This window comes from Trichomonas vaginalis, chromosome VI, assembly GCF_026262505.1.
Source record: "Trichomonas vaginalis G3 chromosome VI, whole genome shotgun sequence".
Classification (NCBI taxonomy): Eukaryota; Parabasalia; order Trichomonadida; family Trichomonadidae; genus Trichomonas; species Trichomonas vaginalis.
In genome coordinates this window covers 4,557,606-4,576,135 of record NC_067208.1, presented here as the reverse complement: position 1 = coordinate 4,576,135, position 18,530 = coordinate 4,557,606, and the positions used below count along the sequence as shown (strand labels likewise).

The 18,530-nt window shown below is 34.6% G+C and overlaps 12 protein-coding genes and 2 pseudogenes across 14 annotated transcripts, besides 1 other annotated feature; 10 read left to right on the top strand and 4 right to left on the bottom strand.

The window, feature by feature from the left end:
- Positions 1–1,044: 1,044 nt before the first annotated feature.
- Positions 1,045–1,407, top strand: TVAGG3_0805110 (uncharacterized protein; the record flags this gene model as incomplete). Its single annotated transcript, XM_001327525.1, has 1 exon — positions 1,045–1,407. One exon carries the CDS (start codon positions 1,045–1,047, stop codon positions 1,405–1,407), a length of 363 nt encoding a protein of 120 aa, XP_001327560.1.
- Positions 1,408–1,425: 18 nt separating this feature from the next.
- TVAGG3_0805100 (serine threonine-protein phosphatase family) lies at positions 1,426–1,668 on the top strand (the record flags this gene model as incomplete). The annotated part of the gene is made up of 1 exon (XM_001327526.1): positions 1,426–1,668. The coding sequence occupies one exon, from the start codon at positions 1,426–1,428 to the stop codon at positions 1,666–1,668; it is 243 nt and encodes an 80-aa protein (XP_001327561.1).
- Positions 1,669–1,672: 4 nt separating this feature from the next.
- TVAGG3_0805090 (uncharacterized protein) lies at positions 1,673–2,521 on the bottom strand (the record flags this gene model as incomplete). The annotated part of the gene is made up of 1 exon (XM_001327527.1): positions 1,673–2,521. The coding sequence occupies one exon, from the start codon at positions 2,519–2,521 to the stop codon at positions 1,673–1,675; it is 849 nt and encodes a 282-aa protein (XP_001327562.1).
- Positions 2,522–2,788: 267 nt separating this feature from the next.
- Positions 2,789–16,079: a mobile genetic element.
- Positions 4,939–5,340, top strand: TVAGG3_0805080 (uncharacterized protein; the record flags this gene model as incomplete). Its single annotated transcript, XM_051247480.1, has 1 exon — positions 4,939–5,340. One exon carries the CDS (start codon positions 4,939–4,941, stop codon positions 5,338–5,340), a length of 402 nt encoding a protein of 133 aa, XP_051082955.1.
- TVAGG3_0805070 (uncharacterized protein) lies at positions 5,360–5,512 on the top strand (the record flags this gene model as incomplete). The annotated part of the gene is made up of 1 exon (XM_051247479.1): positions 5,360–5,512. One exon carries the CDS (start codon positions 5,360–5,362, stop codon positions 5,510–5,512), a length of 153 nt encoding a protein of 50 aa, XP_051082954.1.
- On the top strand, positions 5,527–6,116 carry TVAGG3_0805060 (annotated as a pseudogene). Its single transcript has one exon. A coding segment is annotated over exon 1 (590 nt).
- On the top strand, positions 6,373–6,945 carry TVAGG3_0805050 (His-Me finger endonucleases family; the record flags this gene model as incomplete). Its single annotated transcript, XM_051247478.1, has 1 exon — positions 6,373–6,945. One exon carries the CDS (start codon positions 6,373–6,375, stop codon positions 6,943–6,945), a length of 573 nt encoding a protein of 190 aa, XP_051082953.1.
- TVAGG3_0805040 (uncharacterized protein) lies at positions 6,971–7,543 on the top strand (the record flags this gene model as incomplete). Its single annotated transcript, XM_051247477.1, has 1 exon — positions 6,971–7,543. One exon carries the CDS (start codon positions 6,971–6,973, stop codon positions 7,541–7,543), a length of 573 nt encoding a protein of 190 aa, XP_051082952.1.
- On the top strand, positions 7,600–8,328 carry TVAGG3_0805030 (organellar and viral DNA polymerase type B; the record flags this gene model as incomplete). Its single annotated transcript, XM_051247476.1, has 1 exon — positions 7,600–8,328. The coding sequence occupies one exon, from the start codon at positions 7,600–7,602 to the stop codon at positions 8,326–8,328; it is 729 nt and encodes a 242-aa protein (XP_051082951.1).
- TVAGG3_0805020 (organellar and viral DNA polymerase type B) lies at positions 8,955–9,566 on the top strand (the record flags this gene model as incomplete). Its single annotated transcript, XM_051247475.1, has 1 exon — positions 8,955–9,566. One exon carries the CDS (start codon positions 8,955–8,957, stop codon positions 9,564–9,566), a length of 612 nt encoding a protein of 203 aa, XP_051082950.1.
- Positions 9,655–10,347, top strand: TVAGG3_0805010 (KilA, N-terminal/APSES-type HTH, DNA-binding family; the record flags this gene model as incomplete). Its single annotated transcript, XM_051247474.1, has 1 exon — positions 9,655–10,347. The coding sequence occupies one exon, from the start codon at positions 9,655–9,657 to the stop codon at positions 10,345–10,347; it is 693 nt and encodes a 230-aa protein (XP_051082949.1).
- On the bottom strand, positions 10,446–10,796 carry TVAGG3_0805000 (Poxvirus D5 protein-like family; the record flags this gene model as incomplete). Its single annotated transcript, XM_051247473.1, has 1 exon — positions 10,446–10,796. The coding sequence occupies one exon, from the start codon at positions 10,794–10,796 to the stop codon at positions 10,446–10,448; it is 351 nt and encodes a 116-aa protein (XP_051082948.1).
- On the bottom strand, positions 15,061–15,308 carry TVAGG3_0804990 (protein of unknown function, DUF4106 family; the record flags this gene model as incomplete). The annotated part of the gene is made up of 1 exon (XM_051247472.1): positions 15,061–15,308. A coding segment is annotated over one exon (248 nt), but the record flags the coding sequence as incomplete, so codon positions are not given.
- A 172-nt stretch (positions 16,080–16,251) lies between the features above and the next one.
- Positions 16,252–18,505, bottom strand: TVAGG3_0804970 (annotated as a pseudogene). Its single transcript has one exon. A coding segment is annotated over exon 1 (2,254 nt).
- Between the last annotated feature and the right edge of the window lie 25 nt (positions 18,506–18,530).

Below are 18,530 nucleotides of genomic sequence, written 5' to 3'. Positions count from 1 at the left end.
TCGCTTTTCACAAATTATATATTTTTTCATGCTTTGTCAGTTTTCTGTCACTTTTCGGGTAAAAACATTTTTATTATTATATATAAATGAATTTTACAAAACCGCCGTTACCGTTCTTTGGAAATAAGAGTAAATGTAAAGATATTATATTGAGAGAACTTAAGAAACTACCGAATGGTCTAACATTTGTAGATTTGTTCGGTGGAAGTTTCTATATATCCCATTTATGTCATACAATATTCCCAGACTCAAAGATTATATGCAATGACTTCGACAACTATATGAACCGTCTCAAACATATTCCAGACACTAACAAAATATTGAAAGAGTTAAAAGAAAAGATATCTATAGGTAAGATGGAACGTATACCATTAGATAAGAAAGATATTGTGAGAGAGGTTTTGAAAAAAGCAGAATATATAGACTGGGATAGTATATCTGCTAGACTATTATATAGTGGTTCTATAAGAGTTCATGACATTGAAACACTTATGTCAAAAGTTTTATATCTTAACTATACAAATGTTTTCAAAGAGAACATAGAAAAATATATTGATGGTATAGAGTTTGTGAGATGTCATTGGACAGAGTTGTATGAAAAATATAAAGACAAGGAAAATGTTTTCTTTATAGTGGACCCGCCGTTCTATAACACATGGGATTTTCAATACCAAGTAGACTGGACTTTGAGAGACTCTTTAGAAACTTTAGACGTTATACATAACCATCCATGCTTTTACTTTACATCCGATAAAAGTGGTTTGGAAACCGTTATGAGCTGGTTAGAAGACATACATGACTATGAGTTTAGATATGACAAGATAGAGTATGAGAGAGGTCCTATAAACCGGAGAAAGTGTCACAATAAAGAAATTTTATTAGTAAGTAAATGTGGTTTGAAATAGGACTACTTGTTTTAGGTTTTTTCCATTGTGTCATTTATTTATTTGACGTGGCAGAAAAGTACAGAGAATATGAAGATGAACCAATGCCTGCAAATGTTCAGTATATGTACTCGTAAGAGATATTTTTATCTAATATTAAATGGACGCACAGAACTTAGCGAATGCACAGCAACCTGGACAACCAAACCCAGAGAATATTCCAAATGAAGTTAGAATACAAACTGCAATGGCAAACTATGGTCAAGTGCCAACAGATGTACAAATGCAAACTGCCATGTCAAATGACGCTGCGTTAGGTTTGCCACCATGGTATGCAAATATGAGATGGAAAGAGTTTTATACAAACCCTGAAGTGGGATATAAACAACTTTATGCAGATGACGCGAACACAGGAGTTGACCCAGAATATGTTTTCTACCAGAGGAGAAACAGAATGTATGAGCTCCAGTTAAAGAATGCTATGGAACTCAACAGGAAACGTAAGAGACTAGGCGGACATTAGATTTTTACATATAGTAAAATGGGTTTCTTTGGAAGAATAGGAAACTTCTTTCGAAATGTTGGAAGAGGTATATGGAATGGAATAAAATCTGTCGGAAGAGGAATTTGGAACGGTGTCAAAAATATTGGTAAAAGAGTAGGTCAGTTCGTTGGTATTATACCTAAAGACCCTGAACCAGAAGAACAAGCCCCTGTTATACAACAACCTGAACCTGCACCACAGTCAAGTTGGCAACCAAATCCAACACCTCAACCGTATTAAAAAATTATATTTTTACCGTTCGATAGTAGTTGTATATGAAACTAAGTTCTAAGTAAAACGCATGGTATAATGGAATTATTCTTTTTCTTCCATCTGTAGTAAACCATACTTGAAAGTCTGAAATACTTCCACTTGGTGGTTCGTATAACTTTGTAGGTTTTTCGTAAAAATCATTCATCAGACATAAGAAAGAGTTTTGCGCACCAGAAAATGAAGCATGAACAATAATAGCATCTTGGTCGAAAATATTTTCATATGTTCCATTAGGGTTTTCGACTTCATAAAAGTCCGGGTGTACTGGATATTCTGCAGGCTGATTTAACATCCTCAAAAATCTATACCATGCCAAGTTGTTATATTTTGTAGAAATATAAACGTTTTCTCCAAGGTCTTCTATTTTATTGATTTTAACAGTTGCATTTTTCCTGTCATAAATAATATCGAGATGGTATTCTCCTTCGTCAATGTTATACTGGTTTGCATATTCGATATAGATGTCGTTTATTTTTTCTTGAAAAGCATGAAGAGTTGTTTCTAAGTTTACAAGCAAACTAACTTGAAAAAGTTTTCCCTGTTCAAATTTCTCATACATACGTTTTTCTTTGTTATAGTATCGAACTTCAAAACCGACCGTAAATGGGAAACCATGTATGGCTTCTGAAATGAACTTCATTCTACGAAAGCCAATAGCTTTTGTGACGGATGGGTCTCTTAACCATCTTAATGGGTAGTCAAAACGATAGCCTTCATGCTTTACGGTCTCTGTCTCAAACTTTTGACCGACATTAGTAAAAAGTTCATCTAATGGTTTAGTTGTAGCAACTCTTGAATTTTCTTTTTCTATTGGAAGCATATTTTATCTATAATAAAAATGTCAAATGAAACAGCGTCTATGAGAGAAATACAACACAACCGACAACTCATTATGCAAGCTCTAAATAAGAACACAACAAACTTTTCAAACTATGCTAAAATATCTGAGTCATTGAAAGAAGGAAACTTAAAACTGACAATAAACCCTATGACAGATGAGTTTCTATTTCAAGACAATAAGAACCATACTGTCTGTATAAATCCAACAAAAGGAACTTTAAACGAGAAACCTATAAATGAACTTCTTTTGAAAGCAGATGTTGACAACAAAGCTGACAAAGAATATGTAGACGATGCAATAGCAAAAGAAGAAGAAAGAGCTAACAATGCTTATGCAACAAAAGAACATACTCATCCTGAACTAGCAGACAAAACATATGTTGACAATAAAATGTCAAGTGAAGTGACAAGAGCTGAAAACGAATATTCTAAAAAGACTCATACACATACCATTGCAAATATTACAAACTTACAAGAAACCTTAAACAGGAAAAGTGACGTTGGACATACACATACCATTGCAAATATTACAAACTTACAAGAAACATTAGAGACAAAAGCAAATAAGACTCATACACATACCATTGCAAATATTACAAACTTACAAGAAACCTTAAACAGGAAAAGTGACGTTGGACATACACATACCATTGCAAATATTACAAACTTACAAGAAACATTAGAGACAAAAGCAAATAAAACATATGTGGCTAGTGAGTTAGAGAAGAAGGCGGATAAGAACCATACACATGATTTCTTCACAACTGTTGGTATAGAAAGTATTGAAGGAACGGTTGAAGGAACTGATGGGGATGCATTATATTGTAAACCTCCTAACTTTCCACAAGGTTTAACATCGGATGAAAACATAACAACGATGAAATACATTAGATGTAGAAATGTTTATGTCATGGATGAAAATAAAGTTAAATTCACTGCTCAAGATTTATATGATAAGAAAGCAGACAAAACAGAGCTTCAAACATTAAAGACTGAAATACTTCAAACATTATATCCTGTTGGCTCTATTTATACGTCAATGAACTCTACCAGACCAGAAGTAGTACTTGGTTTTGGAACTTGGACTCAAATAGTCGACAGGTTTTTGTATTGTGCAAACTCTTCAAAGGAAACAGGTGGAAGTAAAACGATTTCAGGTGAAAATTTACCTGCACACAGTCACTACATAGATTTAAGTACATCTCAAGCAGGTTGGCATAAGCATAGATATTGGGATTGGTCAGGAATGACAAAAGGTAAAGGATATGATGTTAAAGACAACGTTCAGTTTGCTATAAATTGTTACTGGAGTAACACTGAGGGAGGAGGAAACCATACACATCGCGTTTCAGGATATACGCAAACAACGGGACAAAGTAAAGACTACATGCCACCTTACATGACAGTTTACGCATGGTATAGAATTGCTTAGTCGTCATTTTCAACTTCTTTAGCATATTCGTCAGGAGTTGTCTTATATTTGTTAGGAACTGTCTTTGAAAGTATACCACCTTGAACTTTGACAAGTTTGAAACGAGGTCTGGCAATAGTAGTTTTATCTTCTGCTTGCAGTGTGTATATTTTGCCATGTTTGCCTAAAACTTCATAATATTCTCTTGTATACTTTCTTCTATTTTTACGAACACGAATGTGAGTACCTGTCGGTTCCCATTGTTGTCATAGTCAATAGTATTTTCATATGGGTCGCGTTTAGGTATTTCTATTTTTTACTTTGTCACCTTTCTGAAGTTTGAAGCCCGGCATTTCTTGTTTGTCTCTTTTGACTAAATTATTAAATATATAGTCTTTCTCTAAGTCAGGGTTGTTTTTCATTTCTTCGGGGAGTGGTTTCCCAAACCTTTTTGTTTACGGTTATTGTAAATATTTAAAACTTGTCTCATCTTTGCCATGGAGAAGTGTCTATATTTGTCGTCATATGACATTTCATTTGCTTCACCACCTTGTGGTTGGTTTAAGTCTCTTAACATTTTATACAACCGTCAATGACACCAAGAGCAGAATGGTTTTGGTCGACAATGAAATTTGGTTTACATTTTTGAACGCAGATAGTTTTTACATCATCTGATTTGAAAGAACTTTCACAGTCAGATGTCAGTTTTGTTGGATGGTATTTGTCAACGAATATTGTCAAAGCAGTTTTCACATCTAAAATATTTTTGGACCATAATGGTATGGCTTCACAGTATCTTGTGTTTTGACCGACAATATTAGCCAGTATGGTGGTTCATCTTCTCTATACCTCGGAATGTTTTCCAAGATATCCATAAACCAAGCATTTTGGTGTTGAACTAAAGATTTTTATCATGAGTGCTTTCTTTGTCGCTTTAGAAACATAGGGGTCCTTGTTTGGATTCGTCATTTTTTAACCCATAAGAAATGGGTTTATTTGGCGCATTAGCAGGAGTCGCATCTAGATTTTTGCCCGCAGTGGGAACAATAGCCAGAGGTGTATTTGGAGTTGGAAGGAAGATTTTGAGTACATTAGGTATACTTAAAGAGAAAGCACAACCTATTATACAAACTGTACAGAAAGGTTGGGATGTAGCACGAGATGCAACAAATCTTATTCCAAATCCTGAAACAAGAGGAAAAGTTCAAGGATGGATGGACAATGTAGGGAAACAAGCAGGAAACTATTATAACAAAGCAAATGACTACTATAACCAAGCAGGACACTATATGGACCAAGGTGAAAGATTCTTTAACAGAGGATATAACCATGCACAACAGTGGGTAAACAATAACCAACCGCAACCACCTCAAACTTGGGGAATGTAAAATTTTTTACTGAGATGAAATGAACAATACAGCATTGAGACAAATGAGTTCAAGATGGATTTGTCGGTTTCCAGCAGTTACACCACGTGTTTGTCAAGTTCTTCCTATACCTCAGGAAGTTTTAGACCGACTTAAAAAACCTCAACAACCAGTTGAAAACAAACCAAACTAAAATTTTTTACTGAGATGAAATGACCGAAGAAGTTGAAACGGTAGATTTGACACCACAAACAAAAAGTTCAGAACCATTGTCAAAACCTGTCAAAGAACTTACAGATGAAGAGAAAAATTCAATAATAGAAAGTGCCAGGTCTGGAAATACAAACTCTAACTATAAAGTCACTTTTCATAGAAATGGAACGGCTAGTATCTCAAAAAAGAAACAGACTCTCACAAATAAAATATTGAAGTCTGTGGGAGCTTTCGAGACAACATATGGAAAAGTTTACTTCACTGACCAACAGTTCATTATAGAACATCTCATTGACTTAGAGTCGAAATATTCTAAACTTTACAACAAACACAAAAAGTTGAAAGGAAAACAAAAACAAATGGCATATGATATTTATGAAGATGTTGACGGCACAACTGTTCCTGCAAGTGAAGTAAAGTCAGAGGAACCGAAAAGTGACGAAAAACCAATAGAAGAAGAAAAACCAAAAACTGAAGATAAACCAAAACCAAAGTTTAGTTTGGAGACTAAACCAAGCCAACCTTCATTAGCTGGTATGGGTTGGCGTCAAAGACTTATGGCAGCAAGTGCTTATGTAAAGTAAAGAAAACAGTATATTTTTATTTTTATAAAAATGCCCCCATATAGAATGGACAGAAAGTCTGCTAGAATAAAAGCAGAGTTACAAAGATATGGTTGGAGAGTTTCGAAGAATTTTAAATATAGGAAGGGAAGACCCATAAAAGTCTATGACAAATTGTCTGGTCTTCGCTACGAAATGGATTTGGAAACAGCACGTGCAAATTATCCAAACAGACTAGAGAGGTTAGAAGAAGAACGTCTTATGGACATGCCTTTCGATGTTAGTGAACCTCAAGTTGAAGGAAACTTGTTTGTTAGATGAGAAATATGAAATTCACTGTTGTGAGTCATTTGAAGTCAGAAACAAAAAGACAAAAAGAGTTTTAAGCGAATGGGAGCAAAATGACGGATATGCTATTATGAAGATGGGTGGAAAACACTATCTTAAACATGTTGTCATTGCAACTCATTTTATATTGAATCCTAACAATTTACCTTTTGTAGACCATATAAACCATATAAGAAACGACAATAGACTTGAAAACTTACGTTGGGTCACTCGTTCTGAAAACAATAAGAACAAAGGCAAATTTGGAGATATTGTATTCGAATTTGTCGACGAACTAGAAGATGAAACAATTGAAATTACAGACTATGGCAAGCATACGTTTGAGTTTTACTATAGCGAAGAACAAGACTCTTTCTACTTTTATACCGGCGTAAACTATAGGAAATTACAAGTATATTTTACTAAGGCGGGCTATGCTTATGTAAACACTAGCGATACAGATGGAAAATACGTTCAAATACTTCTTAACAAATTCAAGAAGCTATATGGCATACCATTTTAAAACAATATATTTTTACATATATTAAATGCTTCAGGCTGAAAAACAAAGAACAAAAGTAGCAGATACAAAACCGTTAGACTATATCTTTACAAATGCTGGTAGGACTATTTCAGATGAAGAAATTTCATCCCGAGAATACAGGTTTGACTATCCAATTCGTTGGCTTCAAAGTCCTTCAGATGCAAAGGCAATAGGATTTAGAAGAGTTTTGTTTTCAAATAGAACTAACGCATTTATGTTCGCAGTATATTTTCATGGGCAGTATAAAGGTTCTGATGGTCTAATAGACAAATTTGACGAAATGAGAATCTTTACAGTTCGTTCAGACGAAAGTCTTGAAAAAACTCTAAATGACTTTCAAACTCAAATGAACAAATATTATTGGGAATTTCAAGAAAAATATGACTCTTTACTAAATGGAACATACTATCTGAAACTAGAATATGACAAGATGAACTCCACCGTTTCATTTCAAAAGATTGAAATTAACCCTCCAAGAGATACAGAGTTTTTATTTTGGAAAGTAGACAAACGTTCTTCATTCCTTCTTCATATACTTTCGAAACAACAATCCAGAAGACAAAGCAAGAACTTTTAACAAGTACTTTGGACTGTTGTGCGAAAGATGAACAAAATGAAGAATATCTTTATGAAATGCAGGACATTATTGACCATTTACCTAAATTGCCTGAAATCCAACAACAAAAGCTCACTATTCCTGAATTCGATGAAATAGAAGTAAAAACAACCGACTCAGTAGAAATAAAGAAGTTCATACGAAAGGTAAATTATGAGTTTCTAGGATTTCATTGCAACCATAAAGTTATGGACAAAGATTGCGACATGTTATATAAGAACATCTCTGACATATATAAATCGGAGGAGTTTAAGACATACGACAACTTTGTTTCGTTAGTTGCTGAATGTGTTTGGCAGATAAGAGATAAAGATAGAAGAGGTAAAGTATGGAACGAACAAATAAGACCCGCTATGTTTGAGATGAAGAAAACCATTGACGCCTTAGTTGTTCTAGCAGGTCAAATTTCAATGTATAACGCAAAAATGAACCCACAATGTTCAAAATGTAAAGCAGCAATAAGGAAATATAACTACTCCGTCAAAGAGATAGAACGTATGAGAAACGACTATGCTGACTTAAAGAAAGAAGTAGAGAAACCAGCAGAAGATAAAATGGACATGTTAGCATTTCTGAACAAAAACTATCCAACAGCTGACGATTTCCTATTATCTGACGTCAAGAAGAAGTATAAAGAAACTTTCGGCATTGTTAAAACATTCGATGTACTAAAAGAAGAAATAGAAGCTACAAAACTGTTTAGGATTTCAAATATACATCGTACAATTCATGTAAAACGCTTATAAAATAACTGGGGTGAGAAAAGAGGTGAAAAAACAGGTGAGATCTCACCTTCTACCCTAAAATATATTTTTATTGAATTCAGCAACAAATTTCTGAGTAAAATGGCATATAGCTTGTGTTAAACCGTTGAGTTTTCACAAAATTTAAAAAATAACGTTTACCATGTAAAACGCTTATAAAATAACTGAGGTGAAAAATTAGGTGAGAAAACGGGTGAGATCTCACCTCTTCACCTAAAATATATTTTTATTGAATTCAGCAACAAAATTCATGAATTTCCTCATATGTTTGCTACCCTCGGAAAACCGAGGGTAGAGATTCCGTATGAAAATCGTGAAGCAAAGCGAGTAGGTAAAAAACCCCAGTCGCCAAAACTCTATGAAAATCGTGAAGAACAGCGAGTAGGTAAAAAATCTTACTCGCCAAAACTCTATGAAAATCGTGAAGAACAGCGAGTAGGTAAAAAATCTTACTCGCCAAATTTCATTATATAACTGTTATTTTTGACGAAGTGAAGAGTTGCACTTTGTCAAAAAAATCCCTGAAATCATATCTTTTATACAAAATAAATAAAATAAAGTTAGTTTTATTTTTATTTATTTTTTTATTTTGTATGTAAGAACAGAAAATGACAAACATTGAGTTTGAAACAGTTAGAAAGATAGACAATAACACCAAAGTGGTTAGAATAGGGGATTTAAACGTAAGATACTCAAAGAAATACAACAAATATTCTTTGTCAGACATTATATCTCCATCTGGAAAGAAAGCAAAGGACTGGGTTAGAATTGCTTCAACTCAGAAAATTTTGACAAGAAATCCTGAGCTTATGATATCGGTAGCATTTCATGGAACAAGAGCATATCTCATCGACAAAAGTCTTATACCAATAGTTTTGTTATGGTTAGACCCAGTTGTTGGATATAACTTCATAACATATGGTTCATTCGATACGGAACGTTGCAGTGAAGGCTTACTTTACATCGTTCAGAAACCGAAGGACTTCAATACAAAGAGATATAAGATAGGAAGAACATATAATATAACTCAAAGATATGACAGTACAGTCAATAGAGTCAAGGTTGTGTTCGTTAACGATATGAGAGCTGCAGAAACAGAACTACTTGAAAAGTTTGAGAAAATGTATGGTGCTCCCATGAAAGGTAAAGAAACGTTTGAAGTAGATGAGATAGATAAAGCTATAAAATTATTTGACGAAGTTGCTGAAAAATACATGTAAAGCGTTTATTTTTGGTCTTTTGTGAAAGTCAGAAAATAACGCTAATTTTTTTCTAACAAATTTTTTTATTTTGTATGTAAAGACAGATATGTCAACAACAGAGAACACAACAACAGTTATAGTCCATGAAGCTATAAATGAAGAATACGAGTACATACAGTATAACAAACAGTTACGTCTCATTCGTTCGGTCAAAGACGACATGTACCAAATGCAAAGTATTTTGAATGCATGTTTTGCTCCAGATACTAAACACGCAGACGACTGGTTCAGAAACCAAAGCACACAAGAACTTTTGAGTGAAATTTCTCTAGACCGACTTTTTTCGGTCTTGCATAAAACACATGAAAATCGTAAAAATTTGCCAATAAATTTAAGAGGATATTATGTTCATAGACTATTAGTAAATGCAGTTGCAATGTGGGCTTCTCCTCGTTATGCATGGCATGTTTACAAACTTCTTGACGAAATTCATAGACAAGAACGTGAAGAGATGGAAAAGAAACTTCAAGCAAAAGATGAAGTCATTGAAGCAAAAGACAAAAGCATTCAGAAAAGAATACCACGTTCGGTACCAAAAGGTAAGGAAAAGAACTATAAGTATATGATTTATACTGAAGAGATGGAAAATGAAGAAGACAGAGATATGGTTATGTTGCATTTAGTCAGAAGAAACAACAAGAGCTTTTACGACCTTGCTAAGATTTACAAATCTGACAGAAACTTGTTATACCTTATGAACCAAAGAAGACAGACGACTATGAATATTATGAGACTATGAATGGGTCTAGTTCTTCTTTAAGTCCTGACATGTACTTGTTTACTGAGATGAATTTCGTCCATCTTTTCTATCGGATAAAAAAATATTTTTTTTAAAATTTACTCAGAAAAATTTTTCTTTGTATATACACCATTCTGTACGTCTAAAAGACTTTTGACATTTGCCAAGAATGTTCGTTTAGAAGCTGTCATATAACCATATTCTTGACAATATTGTTTATACGAATCGTACAATGACCTTTCATCTAAACACTCAAAGTCAGTTTCATCTATGAACAGTTCATATACACTCTTGTTTGCTTCTAACAATGTTTGTCTCTCTTCGGTATGTGGAATTTGTCTTGGATTGAACTTAGAAATATCTAATGTCATGAAATATGAGAACAAGTGGTTGTAAAAGTCAGATGTCAAAGTTTCTGCTAAGTCGTCAAAATATTCTGTATCTTGCATATGAGAATCTGACGTTCTGACAACTACATATCTTCTGTCAGAACTTTCTAACTTCATCGGAACAGCATTGTTTGAAACCATAATGAAGTTTGCAACATTTCACAAACTCTTTGGTCTTTATACTTTCTTTCAACAACTCCAACTTTGTCTGTTATAAGACTCTTCAAAGCATCTGAGTTTCAAAATTTTGTTGTATCTATACTTTGAAGTTCGTTACATACTATAAGTTTCATATTCTCTATTGAGAGTTAAATTTACCCAGATGTTTTTAAGTTTGTCATATTCGGGTTCGAATAGCCTTCTAAAGTTTGCAAAGATATCTGTAAAGAATGTGTTCTTACCTGTTCCTTGTTTTCCAATTATAATGAGAGCAGTTTTCATTTTTAGCACTTGGATGTTGTAAGATGTTTGCAAACCAACATAAGATATACTCATAAACCTTTTCGTTTCCATTGCATATAATTTCTTTGACATGGTCTAACCAAGCTTCTATAATATTTTCTTTCCATTCTACTTGTTCATATTTATATCCAGTGAAGATAGAATAGAAGTTTGGAGAAGGTGTATAGAACTTTATACCACGAACTGAAAAATCTTCAAGTTTTGACAATAAGATATCCCAAGCATCTAACATCTTCATGCCAACTTGTACGACTTTTATTTTCTTAAGTTTCTGTCTACATTCTTGTTCAGACACTAATTGTTGCTCTTGGTTTGTTAAAGACACATCCCATTCTTTCATGACATAACATTCTGGGGCAGAGTCGACATAAATGACTAAACGTTTCAAATTCTCGACTGCTTTGTTATAGTCTCTAAATGGACACATATTTCTGAATGCTTGGAAGTCATAAAAATCTGAAACATCTATTCTGTACATTTTTATAAAAATAAAAAAAAATATTTTTTTTATTCTTGACTTTTGTTCCATTTGTTGCATTTGTTGTTCTTGAGCTATTTGTTGTTGAAGTTGTTCTTGTAATACAATACTTTCACCAGTTGCATCTTCCAATTCGAAACTTTCTGCGTCATTGACAAATAATAGGACATAAAAGTTTTACAGGAACAAAGTTTGCGTCAACTAATGTCAACGTTATACTTGCCAAAGTGTTTGAGTTCACTAAGGTTGAAAATTCTGCATTCGAATGAACAATAGGCAAACCAGCAGAGAAAGTATTGTTTATACGCATAAGTATCTTTTGGTCATAATAGTTTCTGTCGACATTCGAATAACACTTTGAACCTAAGTTTGAAACAATATATAGATTGGTGTGCTTAATGTCAATGGAATAGACATTCCTTGTATGACACCTTTTCCTGTTTATAGGAAACTGTTGGTAGTAAAAACCAGATATAAGTTTTGTATTATAGCTCATATCGTTTATAGTAAACTCAGTCGGACATCCAAACATAATGAAACCTGCTCTAGTTGCAGCACATGTTACACCCGTCCTTAAAGTATTAAATAAGTCAACAAAACCTGTTGGTGGTATATCTGAGTAAGTATCTTCAAAGGAGTATTTTTTACCATTCACAACAATAAAGTCTTCTGGTGTCAAAAGAGCAAAACAGGCTTTAGTCGTCATTGTGTTTAAGGTTAGTTTACAATATCGTCCTTGAGGACTTTGTAAGTTTGTTGTTATAGAATTTATGACTCGGTTTTAGTCGTAATAGTATAAACCATTATGTCTTCTGCCATTTACTTAGCAAATAAATTTTAATGAAATGTTGTGGTCGTCAAATATTTTTATAACGTCTGGGAAACTATATTTAAGTTCAACGTTTCACCTCCTTTCATAACGTATATCTTGTCAATGACATTATATGAAACACCACAGCAACTAATGTCGGGTTCTATTTCTTTGATGTTTATATCGTCTGCCTCTGTCAAAAGTTTCAATAGTTCTTTCAAAACTTCATGAGGTGCAATGACATATGAGTTCACTTTTACAGGGTTGTGTTCGACTAAGTTTAACATTATAACTAAAGCTTGACAAATCTTCTCCTGAGTTTGAAGTTTGTCTTTCAGTTGTTGGTAGTCGTTTCGAATATCTGCAACAGAACTTAAGTCTCTGCTAACTTCAGGATATGTTGGTTCTTTTACAGGAACAATTGTTATACCATCTTCGTCTTCGTATGGTTTCCCCACTTCAACATCTCTGTCTTTGACATTGACAATAACACTTTGACTGTTTGTTTGAGTTGGTGAATTTAACTTCACATCTGCCACCGCCATTAAACCTTTTGAAACACTTACGCTTCTATTTTTCGGAAATGACATTTTACTTAGAATAAAAAGATGGACGTATTCGGATATCTTATTGAATTGAAGCAAAACAAAGTTTACACACACAAACAATACAAGTTCATTGACAGAATAGTTCTTTATACAAACAATGGAAAATGTTATAGAATAGCAGTCTTTGCTGAACCTAAATATTTTCATAAAGCAAAGAAAGTTGGTATAACTGAAATGGTGAAAGTTCTTGAAGCAGACAAAAATATAACAACAAAACTTACAGATATTTCTAAAGGTAAGTTTATAATACAATATTATGTCAAAACTGGTGTCATAACTATTTACGATGGTGAGAAAAGTGTCAAAGAAACAACTTACTGACCTGCTGCCAAAATCTGCTCGATGGAAGCTGTCGTTATGCCAATCTGAGGAGCCCCAGCAGGTTTCATCGAACGAATCTTCAAAGAGCATCTTCCGTGAAAAGTGCTATTGGTTTTGTAAACTTCTTTGCTCTCAATTCATCTGGACCGTCTCTGTCACTAGTATATTGTATTTGTACAGTACCAACAGTTGAAATACCACCCATAAAGTCTTCTGAGTCAGCAAATGGAATGCCAAGCCAAAAGTTTGAACGGTCTCCATTTGTATATTGAGTTTTTTGACCTCCTGTATGAGTCCATACTTTCACATATGGCATAATAGAACTTTGCATTTCAGGGTTAATGGTTGTTGTGAAGTTGTTGTTAAAGTTCATAGCATCTAATGTCAAGTTGTATGACCTCATATCTTCAACTGTAGAATATTCTTCTCTTGGATAATATTTGCCATCTATGTTTATATGATATTTAATACCAGGGTTGTAGATAACAAGAATAGTCATTTATAGTTCGTCTGAACAGTACAAACATAGTATCTGCATGTTTCATTGCAGTTGTTAAAGAATATCTGTTCTTGCACCTGGGTCAGCACTTTGGTTTCAACTTCACCTGCAAAGTCTTTGACAGATATTTGGTGTATAGGGAACATAAGTGGAACTGCAATATATTGGCAGCTAAAGCATTTGAAATATCTGGGTCCAACATATAGACTGCAAGTCTGCTTTCTATTCTCTTGCATTCAAATTTTTGCATGTAAACTTAACTGGGTCCCAAGCAGTTCAGCAGCATTGAAATAATAGTTTACTTCATTGTTGAAGTTTGAGAAACCAAAGTCTAAGTCAACTTTGTCTTTGCAAATTCGGCGAATGATGTTTGATTTGTTCCCTTTACGTCTGTAATAGTGAATGGGTCTTGTGTTGGTGCAATGACTAAGTTATTTTTGCTTGGAGTAAGTTCGATAGAAATTTTTTCCTGCCCAGTTTGGCAAGTATCTTAAAAACCTGAAGATGAGGAAAGATGACAAAGGAACTCTAAGTTTCAGTTTTACTTTAGTGGCAGCAGTTCCATTTGAACCCGAAGGTTAACATAAACTCCTGGAACGTTAGGGTCAAGTCTTCTTATTTTCTCAATATTTGCATACTGGTCTGTTTGTTCTCTAGCTTGTGGTTGTACTGAGTTTCTCAAAGCGAACTTCATAGTTTGCCCATGTTACTGTTTGAACTAAGTCAGAGTTAGAATATATCTTATATCCCATGAAAACTTCTGGAGCATATTGGTATCCGACATAGAAAATTCCATTGCAACCTTTCTTGTCAGACAACTTGGCAGAAGGTTTTATTTCAATGTCTTGTTCCACGTATAAGAATGAGTTGTCAATAGAAATAATATGAAACCTGTCGCAAGCAATATCTACTGTTGTTGAAGAACCTTCTCCAAACTCACCTACGTTTCCATAAGAAACAGTAGTTGTATATTCGTAAGTTCCAGGAACTATTTCTGACCTTCTAATGGCATTGTCGCATTCGTTATACCATTCGGAAACATTTCCATTCATGGCGTCCAAAACTGTTGGCGTAATATTCTGAGCGGCGTACATTTCATATGGGTAAAAATATAGAATAGTTGGATTTATGTGTCATAATAGAACCCACTCGGACCAAGCTTTACTTTCTTCCTGACTGAGTTTTTAACTCTTCTTTTTCCTTCATTGCCACTACTTTCACTAGATGAAGTTACTTCTTCACTACTTTCACTTTGTTCTACTCTTCTCTTCTTCTTTGGTGTCGCTTTTGGTAACTTGCCCTCTGCTTCAAGTTGTTGCATCTTTGCCTCATGTTCACCTAGTATGTTGTAAATTTCCCATGTCCTTTTTGCCTTTGGGCTCTGGTCGCCCATCTCAGGTAACCAATATCCTAGAAAGATTTTGTCATAGTTTGTATTTGAGTCTTCGCGTATTGTTTGCATGACTCTTTCCTGAGTTTCCGGTTCAAGCTCTTCAAACAGAGCTTGTCCATATGGAATAAGCTCGTTTCCAAATATATGTTTTTGTAGCCATTCTGGTTTTCTTTCCATGTTACCAATAATATCTTTTGTGAATGGGAAAGCTTTTACCCAATGTTTCAGTCTTGCGTCATTTATTTCTGTAGTTGGTTTTAGGAACATGTTTTTCAATACTAACATTTCATTTGGTACTGTCCATTTGAGTTTTCTTAAATATTCATCCCTTCTCGGTTCATTGTCTGCAAAGTAAGTTTTTATGACATTTTGCAAACTTTCGTTTGCAAGGTCATGTACAATAGGTTCTCTTCCTTCTTTCTCCCTAACTTTCTTTCTAAACTCTTCACCAAATATACCATCTCTATGGTTCTGTGTAGTTCTTTGAGATAAATGTTTTAGAACGTCAGGTGTTATATTTCCATCAGCCATGTTCATTTCATACTGGTCCAAAATATCTGCATGTTTCATATCTTTCAATGGCATTAAAGCCGCGCTGAAAATACCAGCTATATCTGGTTCACCATTCACTTCCATTGCGTCTACAACTTCTTGGAATTGTGGTTGTAAGTTTATGAACCACCTATCCGGATTAGCTTTATGACCCCATCTCATTGTAGTTCCATAGTCTGCAGAAACAAAAGTAGGTTTGTTTCCATATTGGTTAGGTTCTGAATGAACTTTAAACAATGTTTCATTTCTATATGTTTTGTTGAAATTTAACCTTTTATTTTCACCGAGTTCAGCCAAAGATTGAACGTTATATGGTCGTAAGTAAAAAAGATTATTGTATTTGTGTACATTATCTTTCAGTACTTCCATTCTATGCTGAATATTTTCATCTGGTGTTGGAGTCTTTTGTATGTCGGTGAAAATTTTTCGATATTCTTCTACTATGTCAGCCGAATTTTTCTTAGACTCTTGGAAAGATTCCATATTCTCCGCATACTCTTGTTGAGGGTCAAGATTTTTCGGCTTTCCAAATCTTCATCTAGTTCTGTGAAGTTAGTTTCCAAAGGAGGGACTTGTTCGTTTCCTTCAGGCTCTTCTAGCTGTTGTTGCTGAACTATTTCTTCCATGTCTGGTTGTATCTGAACTTCTTCCTGTGGAGTTTCTTGTACCTCATCTGCTGGCATTTCATATATTCCGAGACCGTTTTTAAAAAGTTCCCTATCTAAGTCATCCGGACTCATAAACCTTTCTTCTTTCGTTCCGTCTCTATTTTTTACGCGTTTCATGAAGAGAGTTGAATTATCATTTAGCTCTGACACCAAATATCTCGGAGTAAATTCAGTCATGTCATTTGGATGATATGCTATTAAATCATATCCCTTAGCGAGCTTGTATTTTCCAGGTTTGAAATTATATCCCATTTGGTGCTGAGCCATAAAGCTAAATAGGTTCGGGTCAGTACTTCCTTCCTTGAACTTTCCAATAGCTTCTTTATATCTGTCACTAAAGTCAATAGTATCTGGGTAACCATAATCTTCCTTAAGCATTTTTAAGAATTCTTGGTTTCCTTTTTCTCTACTTCTTTTATGTCCTTGCTCTGTTTGTGGTTGCTGTTGTGCTGGATTTTGAACTGTTGGTTGCTGTGCTGGTTGTGGTTGTTGTTGTGCTGGTTGTGGTTGTGGTGCTGGATTTTGAACTGTTGGTTGTTGTGTTGGTTGTTGTGTTGGTTGTGGTTGTGGCGCTGGATTTTGAACTGTTGGTTGTTGTGTTGGTTGTTGTGTTGGTTGTTGTTGTGGTGCTGGATTTTGAACTGTTGGTTGTTGTGTTGGTTGTTGTGTTGGTTTTGGTGCATGCCTGTGTCTGTGTCCATGTGACGATGTAAATGTTTTAGGTAGTCCTGGTGCAGGTGCTTCTCTTGGAGGGTTTGGTGGTATATAAGTTCCACTAGCTAGTATATAAGTTCCACCAGCTGGTATATAAGTTCCACCAGCTGGCACATATGTTCCATCTGCAGCATAATGTCCTACCTGACTTTTCGTTTTTAAGAAAGCATTTACTAGGTCTGTTTTGGTCTGTTGTAACTCTTTTTCTTGACTTTCCACAACAGTTGCTCTAACGGCGTCATAGGCACTTTGAACTGCCTGTCTCGTTGCTGCATCTGTTATTTTCGTCATATTTTGTGCTACTTCTTTTAACTCTTTGTCGAAACCTTCAGACTTCAGTTTCTTTCCAGATGAGAAGTCGTTCACTAGTTTCACCTTACTATGAAGAGCTTCGAAGGCGTTCTTAAAGTCAGCATTCATTAAAGCTTCATTTGAACTGTCTTCATCCGCTTGTATTTTTGTCCTTATTGACCCTATAAGTTGGGCTGCTTTAGCGTTGGCTTGGGCATCTAACCAGTCATTATTAGCTTTTATATATTCTGCGCTTTTCATTGCCTTTTGCATGGCTGCGTCGTTTTTTACTTTCTTGTGCTAAGTTTTCATACTGTACGGTTTGGTTTTGCAACTGTAAAAGTTTTTCTGCCTTTACATTTGCTTCAACTTCTTTTTTATACTCATCGCTATCCATATATGTCTTCAGGGCTTTTTGTTTTATCTCTTCATCTTTCAGTACTTTATATTGAGTAGTATGGTTTTTCAAATTTATAACATCTTGTTCCATTTTTGCTACTTCTGCTGCTTTTTCTGACACTTTTTTCGCATATTCCTCTGTACTTAGTTCTTTCAGTTGTTCTTCTTTCTTCTTTTCTCTACGTTTAACTCATTTAGTTTCTTTGTGTGTCTGTCATATTCTAGTTTCTTTTCGTTTTCACTTATTTGTTTCTGTATGTCTATGTTTGACTTTTTGACATCTGCTATTTGATTTTTGAGTGAACTCAAATTCATTTGACTTTGAGGGTTATAAGCTGTTCCGTCTGCAGCTCCACCATAGCCTGCCATTTTCGCTAAAAGTGCCGCTCTTAAACCTCCACTCTGTGCACCAATAACTCGGTTTAAAAGCATAGGGTTGCTTGACATTTGTTGCAACATAGTGGGGTCATTCATCATTTGTTGTTGCAACTGTTGTTGTGGTGTCAGTTTTACTATTGGATGTTTCAATGCTCCCTTCCTCTTACGTATATTCTTACGTAGCTTACGTGGCATTTTAAGTGAAGTTAAAAAGCGGTTT